General features: G+C 36.9%; 1 protein-coding gene and 1 long non-coding RNA gene across 6 annotated transcripts in view; one reads left to right on the top strand and one right to left on the bottom strand.

The window, feature by feature from the left end:
- Window positions 1-19,783, bottom strand: part of ZRANB3 (zinc finger RANBP2-type containing 3) — a 332,973-nt gene that overhangs the window by 40,805 nt on the left and 272,385 nt on the right. For all 5 annotated transcript variants that reach the window (XM_032354070.1, XM_032354071.1, XM_032354073.1 and 2 more), the window contains 4 exons: window positions 16,284-16,403; window positions 13,278-13,397; window positions 9,684-9,863; window positions 8,564-8,716 (listed from right to left, as the gene is read on the bottom strand). In XM_032354070.1, the coding sequence (XP_032209961.1) occupies window positions 8,564-8,716; window positions 9,684-9,863; window positions 13,278-13,397; window positions 16,284-16,403 (573 nt within the window). The remainder of the gene's footprint in view (window positions 1-8,563; window positions 8,717-9,683; window positions 9,864-13,277; window positions 13,398-16,283; window positions 16,404-19,783) is intronic.
- On the top strand, window positions 1,985-18,121 carry LOC116596900. The gene is made up of 3 exons (XR_004288355.1): window positions 1,985-2,216; window positions 16,719-16,722; window positions 18,111-18,121. It is a non-coding gene; the product is annotated as an uncharacterized LOC116596900 (long non-coding RNA).

Genomic DNA, 19,783 nt, shown 5'->3' with positions numbered 1-19,783 from the left:
CTCCCCCACCCTTGTTAGCACCAGTGAGCTTGCCCTGCCCCAATGTTCTCTCATGGTCATGCAGAGGCTGGCAGGCCTGCCCTGGCCCTGGGGTCCCCTGCAGTTTCCTGAAGCCAGTGGGCTTGCCCTGGCCCTGAATATTCCTGCTCTGCTACTGTAACCAGTGGGCTAGTCCAGCCGATGTGTTCTCCTGTTGCCCGCTATGGCTAACAAGATTCCCACAGCTCTGCTGAAGCTGGCAGGCAGGTATAGTCAACATAGGGGAAACCCCTATGACAGCTGGCTTTGGTGGCCAGGGTGGCCTGTATTGCTGGGCCCCAAGAGACTAAAACAATCAGAGAGACAGTTCTTGGCAGACGATTAACACCAGGGCATAGCTCAAAAAGCACACTGAAGCCAAGCCCAGTCTTCCTATGAAAAAGGCTTTGTTACATGCCCTAGAGGGTCAGCCTGAGGAACAGACTACAGATTTACCACACAACTAGAGGCAACAGAGGAATTCTCTGGGAATGTAGGCTGAGAGACACCAGCTCTACTCTTCCCTGGCCTTACTACTACTTGCTGGTAACCCCCAGCAAGGAGCTTATCTACTTGTCTGGAGCCTTCATGTGCAAATGCCACCAGGGCACACCTGGGGTTATGAGTACTCAGGGGCTATGAGTACCATCCCATAGGACCGAATATATTTGCAAACTTAAAAAAATCAGCTGTCAGGGTCTGGTTTCTGCTCAGCTTGAAATTGAGCCCTGCATTGGGCTCCTTGGTCTCTGGGGAGCCTGCTTCTCGCTCTGCCCCTCATACCACTTGCATGCTCTCTCTCTCTCTCTCAAATAAATAAATAAAATCATTTAAAAAAATGGACAAACCTCAAGCTAGACTCAAGAAAAGAGAGGGCTTAATGAAATAAAAAATGAAAGAGGAGGAGCCACAACTGTTACCAGAGAAATACAAATGATCATATGAGACTATAATGAATAATTATAGGCCAACAACTTGTACAACCTATAAGAAGTAGATAAATTCCTAGAAACACATAATCTTCTAAGAGTGAGCCATGAAGAAACAGAAAATGTGAGTAGACAGATGACTAATAACACAGTGACTGAATCAGAAATTACAAAATTCCCAACAAACGAAGTCTAGGAAGAGATGGCTTCACTGGTAAATTCTACCAAACATTCAAGAAGATTTAAAAACATACTTGTCAAACTCTTCCAAAAACTAAAGAGAAGAAAATGCTCCTAAATTCATTTTAAGTGGCCAGCATTACCCTGATACTAAAACTAGACAAGTATACCACAGAAAAAGAAAACAACAGGCTAATATCCCCAAAGGACATAGATGCAAAAATCCTCATTAAGATACTAGCAAAAGAATTCAATAATAAATAAAAAGGAAGATACATGATGATCAAGTGGGAATTATTCCAGGGATGCAGGAATGGCTCAATATCCACAAATTAATAATTATGCTACATTAATAAAATCTAATATTCATTTTTGATAGAATCTCTCAACAAAGGGAAAATACCTCAGTATAATAAAGGCCATATATGACAAACCTACAATGAGCATCATACTCAATGTGGAAAAGTTGAAAAAGTTCTTCCTCTTCAGAGTAGGGAAAAGACAAGAATGCCCACTCTCACCGCTTTTAGTCAACATAGAATTATAATTCCCAGCTGCAGCCATCAGACAAAAAAAGAAATAAGTCATTTAAGTCACAAAGGAAAAAGTAAAATTGTCACTATTTGTAGATGACATGATTTTACACATGTAAAACCCCTAGACTCTATCAAAAAATGGTTAGAACTAATAAGTGAATTCAGTGAAGTAGGAGAATATGAAATTAATATACATAAACATTACATTTCTGTCCATTACTAATGAACTATCAAAAAGAGAAAATAAGAAAAGAAATCCTATTTACAATTGCATCAAAAGAATAAAATACCCATGAATTAATTTATCCATAGACAGGAAAAGGCCTGTATGCTGAAAACTAATAAGATACCGATGAAAGAAACTGAAGAAGACACAAATAAATTGGAATATATTCTGTGCTCATAAAAATACAGTCTAGATGTTTAATACATCCATATCAAATCCCACTGGCATTTTTCACGGAACCAGAACAAATAATCCTAAAATTTGTGTGGAACCACAAAAGACCTCAAATAACTAAAGCAATCTTGAGATAGAAGAACAAAGGTGGAGGTAATAGGGTGGAGGTAACAGGCACCCTAATTTCAAACTATAGTATAAAGTTATAGTAATCAAGACAGTCATGGTATTGGCATAAAAAGAGACACATAGATCAATGGAATAGAAAGCACAGATAAAAACCCACATATCAACAGTCAACTAATTTATGACAAAGAAGCTAAGTCCATACTGTGGGGAGAGAACACAGTATCTTCAATAAATGGTATTAGGAAAACTGTACAATCACATATGAAAGAATGAAACTAGATTACTGTCTTATACTGTACATAAATAATAACTCAAAATTGATTAAGACTTGAATATAAGACCTGAAACCATAAAAGTATAAGAAAACATAAGCAGTAAGCTCCTTGACATTGGTCATGGAGTTAAATTTTTGGATCTGACCGTGAAGCAAAGGCAACAAAAGCAAAAATAAGTAAGTGAAAGCTTTTACACAGTGAAGGAAACCATCAACAAAATGAAAAGGCAGGGGCATCTGGGTGGCTCAGTCATTAAGCATCTGCCTTCCACTCAGGTCATGATCCCAGGGTCCTGGGATGGAGCCCTGCTTTGTGGTCCCTGCTCAGTGAGGAGCCTGCGTCCCCCTCTCCCACTCCTCCTGCTTGTGTTCCCTCTCTTGTGTTTGTCAAATAAATAAAAATATAATCTTAAAAAAAAAAGAAAAAAGGCAACCTACTAAATAGGAGAATATATCTGTAAATCATATATCTGATAAGGGTTAATAGAAAAAATATATAAAGAACTCAATCAATAGCAGAAAACAAAGAATATAATTTAAAAATGGGCAGAAAATTTAGAGGTATTTTTCCAAAGACATACAAATGAATTAAAAAAAAAAAAAAAAGAAGAAGAAGAAGACATATAGATGGCCAAGAGGCACATAACAAGATGTTCAGTATCACTAATTATCAGGGAAATACAAATAAAATCACAATGAGATATCATCTCACACCAGTTAAATGGCTATTATCAAAAAGACAAGAAACAGTAAGTGTTGGTGAGGATGCGGAAAAAGGGAACAATGTGTATGCTGATGGGAATGTAAATTGGTGGAGCCACTATGGAAAAGAGTATGTTGAGTACTAAAAACACTAAAAATAGAACTACCATATGATTCAACTATTCCACTTCTGGGCATTTATCCAAAGAAACAAAAACACTTATTTCAGAAGATACATGCACCCCTATATTCATTACAATATTATTTACAATAGCCATGATATGGAAGCAACCCAAGTAGTCACTGATGAATGAATGTATAAGGAAAATGTATTGTCTATATATATTCACTGACTACTATTCAGCTATAAAAAAGGAACTCTTGCCATTTGCAACATGAATGGACCTTGAGGGTATTATGCTAAGTGAAATAATTTGGACAAAGAAAGACAAATACCATACGATTTCACTTATGTGTGGAGTCTAAAAAACCAAATCAAACTAAACTAAACCAAGTTCATAGATACAGAGAACACAGGGGTGGTTATTAGAGGGGAAGGGAGTTGGGGCATGGCTGAAAAGGGTAAGGGAGGTTAATTGTATGGTGACTGCGGGTAATGAGACTTACTGTAGAAATCATTTTGTGGTGTATACAAAAATTGAACTATTATGTTGTATACCTGAAACAATGTTATATACCAACTTTACCGCAGTAAAAAATTTTTAAAAATATTTGCTGTTAAAAAAATGACATGCATTGAAAAATCTGTGCAAGGTAATACTAAAGTGTGAAAGAAAAAACACTTGACATGAAAGAAAGGTAATTGGGTGTTTTTTTAAAAAAAAAAAACAACTTTGTACATAGATACATGTTTTTCTTCAGCTACAGTTAAAAACAATAAACATGTATATTTGTAGGAAGAGATGGTTCAAATTCTTAATACTATCTTAAAAATGAACCCTTAAACATAATTCAATAGTTTGGAAGTTTTAGAGAACAGCTACAAATTATAATTTTACTTATATATTTTAAAAATATCTAGGATTTTAAATACCTATTGATTTTTTCAATAGACCAAAACACAGAAACACTACCAAAAGGAAAGTAGTTTTTAAACAAAAGAAAAAAGTCTTAGAACTAATCCCTCTATCTTTTTTAAGCAGTATTTGACAGAAAACATTCTAGTATCCTTAAAAAAAAAAAAAAAAGGACTAACTCTAAATAAGATACAGAAAAAGATTTAGTAAGATTTCACATAAAAAACATTGTTTCTTCCTATGGAACTAAACTTTCCAGACTTTACTTTTATTTCTATAATATATGATCAATTCTTTAAAAAATTAAAACTAAACTCCCCATACGGAATGAATAAGTCACAAGAATAAAAGGCACAGCATAAAGAATAGTCAATGATACTATAATAGAAATGCCTGGGGACATCTAGTAGCTACACTTGTGGAGAACATAGCATAATACATAAACTTTTCAAATCACTGTTTTGTATACCTAAAACTGTATTTTGTACACATGTAACACTGTGTGTCAACTATACTTAAATTAAAAAAAAAATTTTAAACTCCTCCTAACTTTCAGACCATATTGCACCAAAAGGATTAGGAAAAAACCCAGACATTCTGAATAACTAAGCTTTTCTAATGTACAATTTCTTATTCAGTTATATATGGACTTTGATAGTATTTGGTATTATACAGAGACATACCACCATTCAAGATTTACAAATACTAATATTGTAAGGTTTACTTCCTACTTTATTAATATAAAATATTTCTGTTGAAGTTGCCATTCCATTTTTTACTCTTTCCCAGAACCATTCTCCTCCTTCCAGATAAAATCAATATTACAAGTATACGAGATTTTCTAATCTAGGTTTATAAATTTGATTAAATATACATATATAAATACCTAATATTATTTGTGTGTGTATGTTTGTGTACTGTGCATTTTAAAAATAATGTTATGCTAAGTCTGGTCGTGTTAAAATATATAAATCTAATTCATTCATGTTAACTTCTAAATGGTATCTTATGAATATTTAAAAATTTTTTTTAGTTTTTAAGATTTTTACTTATTTATTTGAGTGAGAGCACAAGCATGAGCCGAGAGGAGAGGGAAAGGGAGAAGCAGGCTCCTCACTGAACAGTGAGCCTGATGTGAGGTTCGATCCTAGGACTCCAGAATCATTACCTGAGCTGAAGGCAGATGCTTAACCAACCGAGCCCCCTAGGCTCCCTTCTTAAGACGATTTTAAGTAGTCATTCACCTATTGATGAGTATTTTGGTTGTTTCTAATCTTTGGCATTCCAAAAATGGATTCAATAAACATCCTTGTACATGTATCCTTATACCCACAGGTAAAAATATATTACTAGAAATGGAATAGTTTGGTTGGAGGGCATTTCCAACTTTATCAAATATTGTCTAATTGCTCTTCAAAGGAGTTATGACAACTTATCCGCCTACCTAGCAGTATATGAGAGTTTGGCATATGAAATGTTGCTGACATTTTTGGCATGTCAAGTATTTTCATTGTTGCCAATCTAGTAGGTGTAAAGTATGCTTTTAGTGTAGTTATTTTAAAAGTATTTTGCATGTATGGAAGGACAGAGCCACTGAGCAAATACGATGATGAAGTCAGGAACAAGAGTTCTTGCTTATTAAATAAGGGAAACATAAATACTTGTGTCTGCATAGATATATGGCGAAGGTGAAAAAGAACCTGGTGGTGTTGGATTTGAACTGGAGTATTAGAGTGAACATATGAACTAAAAATGCACACATATACATACAAATACATATTAACCTATCCATGCAAAAATGTGTATATGTGTATAAATCGCTCTATACACTGAAAATAGCTCAGAAGTGATGATATCCGAGGAATTAAAAAAAAAAATCCTGATTGCTAAGTATCATTCCCCAGTTAAATGAATCAGGACTCGTTAAAGAAATGTCCAGCTCCAGGACTGGGGCAAAGAAAATATAAGATCAATCTCAAATTGTTTGTTGAAAAGCTAGAAAGCACTCAGAACAATGTAGGGACTTGCATAAAAAGAAAATGAAAATGACAGTACAGACAAAAGGTTGATATCCAGGATCTATAAAGAACTTCTCAAACTCAACACACACAATACAGATAATCATATCAAAAAATGGGCAGAAAAACTGTGGAAAGAACCAAGATGCGCTTCAATGGACGAATGGATAAGGAAGATGTGGTCCATATACACTATGGAGTATTATGCCTCCATCAGAAAGGATGAATACCCAACTTTTGTAGCAACATGGACGGGACTGGAGGAGATTATGCTGAGTGAAATAAGTCAAGCAGAGAGAGTCGATTATCATATGGTTTCACTTATTTGTGGAGCATAACAAATAGCATGGTGGACATGGGGAGTTAGGAGAGGGGAATTGGGGGAAATTGGAAGGGGAGGTGAACCATGAGAGACTATGGACTCTGAAAAAACAATCTGAGGGGTTTTAAGTGGTGGGGGGGTGGGAGGTTGGGGGAAGCAGGGGGTGGGTATCAGAGAGGGCACTTATTGCATGGAGCACTGGGTGTGGTACAAAAACAATGAATACTGTTATGCTGAAAATAAATAAAAAACAAATTAAAAAAATTTTAAAAATGGGCAGAAGATATGAACAGACACTTCTCCAATGAAGACATACAAATGGCTATCAGACACATGAAATAATGTTCATCATCATTAGCCATCAGGGAGATTCAAATTAAAACCACACTGAGATACCACCTTATACCAGTAGAATGGCCAAAATTAGCAAGACAGGAAGTAACATGTGTTGGAGAGGATGTGGAGAAAGGGGAACCCTTTTACACTGTTGGTGGGAATGCAAGTTGGTGCAGCCACTTTGAAGAACAGTGTGGAGATTCCTTAAGAAATTAAAAATAGAGCTTCCCTATGACTCTGCAATTGCACTACTGGGTATTTACCCCAAAGATACAGATGTGAAAAGAAGGGCCATCTTTACCCCAATGTTTGTAGCAGCAATGACCACGGTCGCCAGACTGTGGAAGGAACCAAGATGCCCTTCAACAGACGAATGGATAAGGAAGATGTGGCCCATATACACTATGGAGTATTATGCCTCCATCAGAAAGGACGAATACCCAACTTTTGTATCAACATGAAGAGATTATTTTGAGTGAAATAAGTCAAGCAGAGAAAGTCAATTTTCATATGGTTTCACTTATTTGTGGAGCATAACAAATAACATGGAGGACATAGGGAGATGGAGAGGAGAAGGGAGTTGAGGGAAATTGGAAGGGGAGGTGAACCATGAGAGACCATGGTTCTCATGGACCTCAGGTTCAACATGAGGGTTTTGAAGGGGTGGGGGGTGGGAGGTTGGGAGAGCCAGATGATGGGTATTAAGGAGGGCACGTATTGCATGGAGTACTGCGTGTGGTGCAAAAACAATGAATTCTGTTACGCTGAAAAGAAATAAAATTAAAAAAAAAAAAGAAAAGAAAAGGGAAAAAAGGAAAAAGAAAAAAGAAAAGAAAGGTGCTTCCATAAGCCAGATATTACGAAAAACAAAGAATAAAAGTAAAGAATTATAACACAGTAATAGTAACAATTCTGTTACTATTATCCCAAGTTTTAGTGATATATTTTTTAAATGAGGAAAAATAAAGTTTATCTTTACAGAAAAACATCAACTAATAAATATAGAAGCAAAGATAGAAATAGAAAAACCACTATTTCAAAATGACCTAGACAAAGATCACGGTGAATGCTAAGACCATTGGATGAAAGGTTTTGGACACAGGACAGCCACATAATCTCAGAACACCACACCACAGATTATTTAGTAATTGTCAAGGGAAAATGTGTCTTTATAGTTCGCCTTAATTTGGTGCAAAGTTTCTTCCCATGCTTATTGGTTATTCAGGTGTCCTCTAATGCTCACATTCTCGGTCTATTTTTCTGTTGCCTTGTTTGTATTTTACTAATTACATTGTATAAATTCTTATATACTTTGGACATTGTAATACAAATGTCTTTACAGAGTCTGTGACCTGCTTGTGTTCCACTTTTGGCAAATTTATACATTCTCCCCTGTCCTCTTGATTGTACATCTAATAGCCACCTACGTCTTCTTCTGAAGGCTGGATTCTATTGAGCCTGCTTTTCTAAGGATAACAGTGAGCATTGGCATTAACTGTTGGAAGATACAAGCCACTGGTGCAGCCTCCTTTCAATGTCATCTTGTGGCTCTAGGTTTTCCAGTTTTACATGGAACCTCCTTTCAACAGCACAATCAAAATTTGCTATAAAAAATATGATAAAGTTATAGTTTTAGGACATTAAAACTTAAAAAAAGAAAAGAATTTGTCATATAATCTTACGTGAGTGAACAAAACTTCATTCCTGAGCTCTTCAAAGCTTTCATTTGGAGTCCAAGCTTCAGCAAACTGCAGGAAGTCCCATTTTTCCTTATCACCTTCCTCAACCTGAAGTTTCTCCTTCCTACCATTCAATGTGCTCCCTGTAACTTGTGTCTGTAAAGTGAAGAAGCATATGAATTTTACAAAAGTTCTCTCACAGCTGATACTTACTAAGCAGTGACCTGATTTTGCAATTAAACCACAAGCAATTCACCAAAGACACTTAGTATTTCAACCTATCATGGGCTTCAGTAATAAAATTTTTCAAAATTACAAACAAATTGCCAAGTAGATGATTCCCATACTTAATGAGGAAAGTGTCTCACCAGAGAAGTTATACTATTTGCTTTTCTTATAAAAACTTTATTCTAATATTTATAAACTTCGAAACTAAACCCACATAATTGGCCATTTTAAATACATATATACTCAGTGCTTGAAAAACCTCCTCTAATAATTAGTCAAATCTTTTCTATGAATACCTCTCTGGGCTGGGGAGGAGAAGAGACAGTTGAGTGGACAGAACTAGTGACATGCCTCCTACCCTTTCTGGGGTCCAGGTACAGGCTGTCCTCTGCTCAAAATTAGCCAGGAACTCAATCCTTCCTGGTAAGGGTTTATTCTTAGCTTACAAAAAGGACTTGGGGTTTGACACTGTTATTATTCCTTGCTAGCCCATCCTTTTCTGATCTCTAAAATAGTAGATGAAGGCCATGGAAGACAGTAAGAACACATGTAAGTGTACATCTCTCCCTTAATGGAGAGGATACGTAAGGTACTACCAACTGAAGACTTCTCTAACCTTGGTTCCTATCAACATCACTATCTTAGTGTACTTGAATATCCTTTGCCTGAAAACACTACAACTCAGCCTCTTAACTTACGTAGGCTCCACATAATGAATAAAATGGTAACCTGGAGATTGGGGAGGGTATGTGCTATGGTTGAGTGCTGGAGTGTGTAAGCCTGACGATTCATAGACCTGTACCCCTGGGGCTAATAATATATTATATGTTAATTTAAAAAAAGTAATAAAAAATTTTTTGAAAAAAAGGTAACCTGGTTTGAATTCAAGCTTTACCTTTCGATTCAACATTCCCCACATAAGAGTATCTAGAGTCCCATTTGCAACAAGGTAGTGAATATTCACAGAACTGCACTGTCCAATTCGGTGAGCCCGGTCTTCTGCTTGTTTTATATGTCCAGGGTCCCAGTACAACTCAGCAAATACAACATGAGTTGCAGCAGTAAATGTCAAACCCTAAGAAAAATAAAGTGAAGAAACTGAGATGCAAATAAACTGAAAATGTAACAGAGAGCCAGATATAATAAAGTCTTTCTGAACATGTTAAATGAACAAGAGAAAGCTAAAGGACTTAAAAATAAATCAGTCTTTCGTTTTAAGCCAAATTAAGAAAATTTAATTCATGAAAGGCAAATGAAGACTGCTTAGTGCAAATGTCCAGGTGAACTACAAAAAACACATTTAAAAGGTATTTCAATATTTCAAAAGTTAGTTTGATGGATATATATATATAAACAAAATCACTTTATCCTCTGATGAGGACTGGATTCACATTACCACTGGAAAATCTAATAAAATACATTATAAATGAGAATATAATTTCTAACACATGGTATCCATAGCAACTAGGCAGAGAGCAATGACTTCCTCTATTCATTTAATTCATAGTGTTGTTCTATAAAGCAGGAAAATCATGTCTTCAGTCACACTGTTCTCTTCCTATGAAATTTCTCATGTTACATCTCAAACACCCTTAAGTTTACTGGCTTCTATCCCAATATATATAACACAATTGGATTTTTTGTGCAATTGCATTTTACATCAGTTTGAAATAGTGTGACATTATTAAGTATTAACTAGGTCTTCTTGTATAATCATTATATGAAAAATAATGCAAATCTCCTTGAATTAAAGAGTATTTTAAAAAATGCATGGTTTTAAAGTTGAAAGGCTGGTAAAACGTGAAGCATACTTAAGCTATTGTCACACATTAGTCAGTGATGTTATGTGGTTGAAAGAAATACCTACTATTCTTTGAAAGAATCATCTAATCCATGCTGCTGTTCATATGCCCTGGAACTTCCATCAGAGAATGACTTTTGTGACTGCTGTGCTGTTATTTTTACATAGCTTTAACTTAAAATATTTTCATATCATATAACAACATTATTATTAGCATTCATGAAATGGTGGCATGAGTTCTCAAGCTGAAAAATTCACTAAAGACCCATCACTTTGGAACAGAAGTTAGAAGTGATAAAAACATGGAAAGCCAACAATCATCACGCTAAACTGTGCTGATATTTAGGACAGGAAACACCACAAAACATTAGAGATGATGCTAGAAAATAACAAATAGTATTTAAAGAAGGAAGAACACCTTTAAGTGTGTTAGAGGTATCATATAACCATACAAGAATAAAGGGGAAATAAGCTGGCAAGACCCAAACTCCTCTAACATACCACTAAACTACAATGGAAGATTCACATGCCCCAAGAACAAAGCCCTTTCTAGTTTCCTTTATTCCTATGAACATACTAGTGTTCAAGTGTATGAGTTTTGAATTATACCAGGTTCTCAGGAATACAGCCTTGAATAAAATACGGGTGTCCTTAACAATCTTAATTTCAGAAGGTCTTTTATCAAGCCACCCCCAAATCCTCCTGCCTGGCTTCCTTCTACTTTTCTTCTCCCATGCTATGAGTACTCCATTTCTAATTTTAAGCTCTTTTTGATGACATTCTCTTTGGCTGGAATATTCTAACAGATATAAAACCTAGGCTCATAGAGATTTAATCCAACATGAGTGTAGTGTTGAGACAACCCTCCTTTTGGTAAGAACTCCTGGTGAGTTCTAGAACTTCCAAATCCTTATGGAGCTTCTCTCTATATACAATTTTATAGACATCAGTTACCTGGCTAAAAGCAGATCTTTGGCCCTGGTTTAGATTCCAGAGTCGACAGATCTACTATATATCAGGCTGGATGCACAGAAAATCTGTTCAATCACTTTTCCCTATGTTAAATATCCTGGCTTGGGAATTTACATCAAAATATTGTAGAATGTTAGCAGGAAAAAAGTCCAGAAGGATCCCCCTTACATAGTGTAACAGAAACTGTCACTATCTTCCATAATAGCTATTTGGTTCTTATTTCTTTGTAACATAACATCTGATTTTCAATGCGATTTTAGACGAAATAAAGGCTCCTTTTCCCAGCTTCCCTTGAAGTTAGCTATAACCAAGATGCTAACTGTAGGTGAATGAAATGAAGCAATGATGCATGCCTTTCTCCAGTCAGTGCCCTGGATCACAGATATGATGGAGGAACTAGAGCAGCTCTCTTAAATAAGAGGTATCTGCTAGGAGTGGTAAAGCAGAAAGCTGGAGAGGCTTAAGCCTTAAGGACTTTGTGGAACTACCATGCTAACCTTGGACTGTCTGCATGAGAGAATTAAACTTTGTGTATTTGAGTCATTCTTAATTTGGGTTTTCATTTACTTGCACCCAAACCCAATCCTAAGGGTCAAACCAGAGGTGCTCCATAAAAAGTCCTCAGACAGAAGAGTTCTTTTTTCTCAGGTCACCTTGCCTCACAGGCTCTGGTGAAACCAATCAAGTAAGATAACTGCTATAAGAAATGAAAGCTGCCCAGAGCAATCTATACTTTCAACACCATCCCGATTAAAATATCAATGGCACTTTTCATAGTGCTGGAACAAACAATCCTAAAATTTGTATGGAACCAGAAAAGACACCAAATTGCCAAGGAAATGTTGAAAAAGAAAGGAAAATTCTATGCAAATTCAAAGTTAGGAAAAAAGAAAAAAGGTAATGGAAAAGTATTAGGATTAAATTAACTATACTCATCTAGGAAATTCTTTCCTTGAAAATTTAAGAAGATTTGAGTCGGAGGTGTTGAGGTCTCCTTCTATTATACTTTCTATCTCTCCAAAGCAGAATATTTATTACACTTTTGTCTTGATACAAAGTTATAATTATGGCTAATGACCTTTTTATTATCTTAATGACATTATCAAATTTCTGCCTGGAATTTCTTTTTCTTTCTTTTGATAAACTTTATTGAGGTATAATTTCCATAAAATAGAAAGCACCAATTTTAAACTTAGCATCTTGTGAATTTTAACAAATTTATACATCTATGTTCTTTCGAATTTTAAAACATAGGAATGAGGTCACAGTGTATGTACAATTCTGCAACTGGTTTAGGGATTCAATAATATCAGGGACATTTTTTTTTTTCATGATACTGACCTCTTTTTTTTATTATATATATTTTTTATTATATTTTGTTAGTCACCATACAGTACATCATTAGTTTTTGATGTTGTGTTCCATGATTAATTGTTTGCCTATAACACCCAGTACTCCATGCAATACATGCCCTCCTTAATACCCATCACTGGGGTAACCCCTCTCCCCTCTAAAACCCTCAGTTTATTTCTTGGCATCCATAGTCTCTCATGGTTCATCTCCTCCTCCAATGCCCCCCCTTCATTCTTCCCTTCCTTCTCCTAATGTCCTCCATGCTATTCTTTGTGTTCCACAAATAAGTGAAACCATATGATAATTGACTTTTCTCTGTTTGACTTATTCTACTTAGCATAATCTCCTCCTGGAATTTCTTACCTGGCCAGCAGCCTGAATGCTTAGGATAGCCACACGAGTATCAGGATCCTTTTGAAACTGATTCACTAGATGTATTCTTTCTGAAGATGGAACGCTTCCATCTATCCTAATGTACCGAGCCTAGTATCAACAAGGGAAATGGCAAAATTAGCACAAAACCCTATGCACCCATCTCATTTAATATGTTTTATACTGTATTTTTATGCTCAAATAATAAAATAGAAATGGGGTAAGATGAAATGTTAGTAAATGTTAAATAAGAAGAATTTTAATCAAGTTTCTTAATAGCTTCTTATAACAATTCCGTATTTTTAAATCTTTTCACCTACTTGACAGTAGGCTCCATGTCTAATTCATCCTCACACCATCAATGCCAAGTGCAATGCCTTGTATATAACAGGAGCTCCATAAATCATCACTGAATTAAGCTAATGCCGTTAGTAAAATTCTGTGTGAATTCATATGCGAACTTTAAATTATGGATCAAATTAACTTGAAAGTTACAGGTTCACTGATTCCAAAGTAAAAATAAAGCCAGACAGGTGAAAAGAGAGAAAGAGGTTTTTACCCATATTATTATGGATTCATGAAGAACAATGCATTTACTTCTGAAATATCCTAATATTAACTGGGAAAATATATTTTTTAGTATACCATTTGAACTCATTTTTTTTTTTTTTGCATTCCTAAGCTTTTTTTTTTTTTTTTTTTAAAGATTTTATTTATTTATTTGTCATAGAGAGAGAAGCAAGAGCAAGCACAGGCAGAGTGGCAGGCAGAGGCAGAGGGAGAAGCAGGCTCCCTGCCAAGCAAGGAGCCCGATGTGGGACTCGATGCCAGGACGCTGGGATCATGACCCGAGCCAAAGGCAGCCGCTTAACCAACTGAGCCACCCAGGCGTCCCTGCATTCCTAAGCTTAATAGAAATATGTGAAACAGTCTCCTCCATTGAATTTGGGAACCAAGACAGTCACACACATTTTTAAAAAGTAGGGAAACAGTAAGTACTAAACTCAACAGTGGTGTCTTCTAGGAATGATCTGGGTTAGGAAAAGGGAGCAATCAGTGTGTGTTAAAGTAGCTAAAAAGCACTCACTACTCAACTTTCTAAAATTCAGTATGAAGTCGTGAATTTCAAATAGTCTCATTTACATATGCACTTCTATGGAAAACATAACCTTATATAGTTGAGACATACAAATACTCACTTTCATAAGGAAATGGTTAATCATTAAATAGAATGCCCCATATTAACTTTCTATGTCTTCACAAACAGATATACATTGACCAGTGATCCATTAAAATCCCATAAGGGAGATTATAAAATCTTCCAACAGTCTTTCTAAAGAAAACACACATAGTCAGGCTAGGGAGACTTTGGGCGAGATTCACCTCCAACCGATGACTACCTATTGTTTTTAATGGATATGGATACTAAATGGGATTCTAAACATATCAGTAAAGAAGAAGTGGGGAGAATAGACTGCTATACTTAGAATAGATCCCAGTAATTTTAGTTTTAAGCTTAATGGAATCAGAATAGAAAATATTATGAATTTAATTTTATTGCCTAATCATTAAAAATAATATTTCAAAGGCTAATTAACTCTTCCCTCAAAAGGCATTTTAAAGATATGATATTATAATCAGTGTGAGAGCACCTTTTCACAGATAGCATTTTATTATATTGTCATCAATCCTCCTATAAAGGAAACACTAGGATTACTTCTTTGGTAATATTAATAAACATACTGGCAAATGATCAAAAAATGTATACGAAATTTTAAAAAACACGGCTTAGGGGGCGCCTGGGTGGCTCAGTGGGTTAAGCCGCTGTCTTTGGCTCAAGTCATGATCTCAGGGTCCTGGGATCGAGCCCCACATCGGGCTCTCTGCTCTGCAGGGAGCCTGCTTCCTCCTCTCTGCCTGCCTCTCTGCCTACTTGTGATCTCTGTCTGTCAAATAAATAAATAAAATCTTTAAAAACAAACAAACATGGCTTAGGGGCGCTTGGGTGGCTCAGTGGGTTAAAGCCTCTGCCTTCGGCTCAGGTCATGATCGCGGGGTCCTGGGTTCGGGCCCCACATTGGGCTCTCTGCTCAGCAGGGAGCCTGCTTCCCCACCCCCTCTCTCTCCCTGCCTCTCTGACTACTTGTGATCTCTGTCTGTCAGATAAATAAATAAAGGCTTTAAAAAAATAAAAACAAAAACATGGCTTAATTCTTCACTTAAAAACTCTACCTACATAAGCACATGGTTCTGCTGCGACATGTATATTAAGCTCACATGATTTGTCAGGAAATTTCTTCTGGCTGTTTCTGAGCATCTCTAAAAGCCCTCAGCACATAAAGAGAAATACCAGATTTAAACTCTGAAAGAAAACATGGCAGATGCTGTCACTGATAGAAAAGACTGCTGGGGAATTAGGTGAACCTAAGAAAATGCAGCAAGGCCAGCAGGTTTGGGGAGCTTACTGGAGAGGGTACTTGGCCCATCTGTTTCAAACTCACCTGTACTAAATCTTACTCTACATCATACTCTACAGAGTATGTTCCCTGGAAATTTAAAAGGTGTGACTGCAGCTGGACTAAAATTGGCTAAATTCATTCTGTTTCCCCTTGACATCACCTATATTTTAAGGCTGACTTGCAGGTAAATTAAAAATTTTAATTTTTAACTCTCTACACCAGTCTCAAATGGTATATCTGGTAAGAATAACGGAATTCACAATATATCCTATCAAGTCAGCATATTTTTAATCAATCCAGATAATTAGTTCAGTGGAAAATTATAATCCTTGAATAAAATAAAAAGTTTAATAGTTTAACATCAACATAATAATAATATGATATTAGTATAATTAGCAAGAAAACAGTCTAATCATAATGAAAATATCATCATTTAAAGAAGGCCAAAAGAACCCTCAAATTCCAAGACTACAATTAATGTTTAGTATATTAAAAACCTGCATCCTAAAAAGTATTTTATAGAAAAATGATAACATACCTTGTTTTCTATGACTGCTTCTGTGCAAGCTTGGAGCATGCTTAAATGATGAGCAAAAACCAGAAACTTCAGTGAATCATTCTGAAGCATCATCTTAATATAGTCCTTTACAGCACCTGCCTAAATATTTAAAGTTAAACCTTATTAATGGTATATAAATCTTTATTAAAAAAAAAATCACATCGTTGGAACTAGAAGGTATTATGTTGAGCAAAATAAGTCAATCAGAGAAAGACAATTATCATATGATCTCTCATATGATATGAGGAATTTGAGAGGCAGGGCGGGGGGTTTGGGGATAGGGAAGGAAAAAATGAAAAAAAATGGGATCAGGAGGGAGACAAACCATCAGAGACTCTTAATCTCACAAAACAAACTGAGGGTTGCTGGGGGGATGGTAGGGAGAGGGTGGTTGGGTAATGGACATTGGGGAAGGTATGTGATATGGTGAGTGCTGTGAAATGTGTAAGCCTGATGATTCACAGACCTATACCCCTGGGGTAAAGAATGCATTATATTTTAATAAAAATAATTTTACAAAATCACATCACTTCCAAAGGGGCACATGCACCCGAATGTTTATAGCAGCAATGTCCACAATAGCCAAAGTATGGAAAGAACTTAGATGTCCATCAACAGATGAATACATAAAGAAGATGTGATATATATATATATATATATATATATATATATATATGAATATATATATGATGGAATATATTTTTTAAAAGATTTTATTTATTTATTTGACAGAGAGAGATCACAAGTATGCAGAGAGGCAGGCAGAGAGAGAAAGGAGGAAGCAGGCTCCCTGCTGAGCAGAAAGCCTGATGCGGAACTCGATCCCAGAACCCTGAGATCATGACCTGAGCCAAAGGCAGCAGCTTAACCCACTGAACCACCCAGGCGCCCTATATGATGGACTATTATGCAACCATCAAAAAATGAAATCTTAGAGCAGTCAAGATGGCAGAGAATTAGCAGGCTGAGACTACTTCAGCTAGCAGGAGATCAGCTAGATAGCTTATCTAAAGATTGCAAACACCTGCAAATCCATCGACAGATCGGAGAGAAGAACAGCAATTCTAGAAACAGAAAAACAACCACTTTCTGAAAGTTAGGACTGGCGGAGAAGTGAATCCAAAGTGACGGGATGATAGACGGGGGGGGGGGGGGGGGGGGGGGGGGGGGGGGCGGCGGCGGTGGCTCCCGGCAAGCAGCGGAGCAATGGAGCAAAAATCAGGACTTTTTAAAGTCTGTTCCGCTGAGGGACATCGCTCCAGAGGCTAAACCGGGGTGAAGCCCATGTGGGGTCAGCATGGCCTCAGGTCCCGCAGGGTCACAGAAGGATCGGGGGTGTCTGAGTGTCGCAGACCTTACAGGTATTAGAACAGGGAAGCCGGCTACAGAGACAGAGCTGACAGTGAGCTCACAGCTTGGGGTTACCTTGAACCGGTTGCAGGCTCGGTGAGCTCGAAGTGCGGCCGGAGGTCAGGCAGACGGGAGTTACTGGGCACTATTCTCTGAGGGCGCACTGAGGAATGGGGCCCCGGGCTCTCGGCTCCTCCGGGCCGGAGACCAGGAGGCCGCCAATTGTATTCCCGTACTCTGGAACTCTACGGAAAGCATTCAGGGAACAAACGCTCCTGAAAGCAAACCCAAGCGGATTACTCAGCCCGGCCCCTGGTAAGGGCGGTGCAATTCCGCCTGGGGCAAAGACACTTGAGAATCACGACAACAGGCCCCTCCCCCTGAAGATCAACAAGAAATCCAGCCAAGACCAAGTTCACCTACCAAGGAGTGCAGTTTCAATACCAAGGAGAGCAGCAGAATTCCAGAGGAGGAGAAAGCAAAGCACGGAACTCATGGCTATCTCCCCATAATTCTTTAGTCTTGCAGTTAATTTAATTTTTTTTTTCTTTTTCAATTTTTTTTTCTCTTCTTCTGCTAAAATGTTTTTTAACTTTTACCCTTTTCTTTTTTAACGTTTTTTTAACTAGTTTATCTAATATATATATTTTTCTTTTTTATACATTTCCTTTATTCATTTTCTTTTCTTAATTGTTTCTTTTCTTTTCTTTTTTTTCTTTCTGAGCCTCTTTTTATCCCCTTTCTCCCCCCTCACGATTTGGGATCTCTTCTGATTTGGTTAAAGCATATTTTCTTGGGGTTGTTGCCACCCTTTTAGTATTTTACTTGCTCCTTCATATACACTTATCTGGACAAAATGACAAGGCGGAAAAATTCACCACAAAAAAAAAGAACAAGAGGCAGTACTGAAGGCTAGGGACCTAATCAATACAGACATTGGTAATATGTCAGATATAGAGTTCAGAATGACAATTCTCAAGGTTCTAGCCAGGCTCGAAAAAGGCATGGAAGATATTAGAGAAACCCTCTTGGGAGATATAAAAGCCCTTTCTGGAGAAATAAAAGACTAAAATCTAACCAAGTTGAAATTAAAAAAGCTATTAATGAGGTGCAATAAAAAATGGAGGCTCTCACTGCTAGGATAAATGAGGCAGAAGAAAGAATTAGCGATATAGAAGACCAAAAGATAGAGAATAAAGAAGCTGAGCAAAAGAGGGACAAACAGCTACTGGACCACGAGGGGAGAATTCGAGAGATAAGTGACACCATAAGACGAAACAACATTAGAATCATTGGGATTCCAGAAGAAGAAGAAAGACAGAGGGGAGCAGAAGGTATACTGGAGAGAATTATTGGAGAGAATTTCCCTAATACGGCAAAGGGAACAAGCACCAAAATTCAGGAGGCGCAGAGAACACCCCTCAAAATCAATAAGAATAGGTCCACACCCCGTCACCTAATAGTAAAATTTACAAGTCTTAGTGACAAAGAGAAAATCCTGAAAGCAGCCTGGGAAAAGAAGTCTGTAAAATACAATGGTAAAAATATTAGATTGGCAGCAGACTTATCCACAGAGACCTGGCAGGCCAGAAAGAGCTGGCATGATATATTCAGAGTACTAAATGAGAAAAACATGCAGCCAAGAATACTATATCCAGCTAGGTTATCATTGAAAATAGAATAAGAGAGAAAGAGCTTCCAGGACAAACAAAACTGAAAGAATTTGCAAACACCAAACCAGTTCTACAGGAAATATTGAAAGGGGTCCTCTAAGTAAAGAGAGAGCCTACAAGTGGTAGATGAGAAAGGAACAAAGGAACAAAGGAACAAAGACAATATACAGTAACAGTCACCTTACAGGCAATACAATAGCACTAAATTCATATCTCTCAATAGTTACCCTGAACGTTAATGGGCTAAATGCCCCAATCAAAAGACACAGGGTGTCAAACCCATCTATATATTGCCTATAAGAAACTCATTATAAGCCCGAAGACACCTCCAGATTTAAAGTGAGGGGGTGGAAAACAATTTACCATGCTAACGGACATCAGAAGAAGAAAGCAGGATTGGCAATCCTTATATCAGATCAATTTACCATGCTAATGGACATCAGAAGAAGAAAGCAG

The sequence above is a fragment of the Mustela erminea genome, chromosome 8 (genome assembly GCF_009829155.1).
Source record: "Mustela erminea isolate mMusErm1 chromosome 8, mMusErm1.Pri, whole genome shotgun sequence".
Taxonomy (NCBI): Eukaryota; Metazoa; Chordata; class Mammalia; order Carnivora; family Mustelidae; genus Mustela; species Mustela erminea.
Note: the sequence above shows the minus strand (reverse complement) of the source record. Positions and strands in the feature narration are given on the sequence as shown.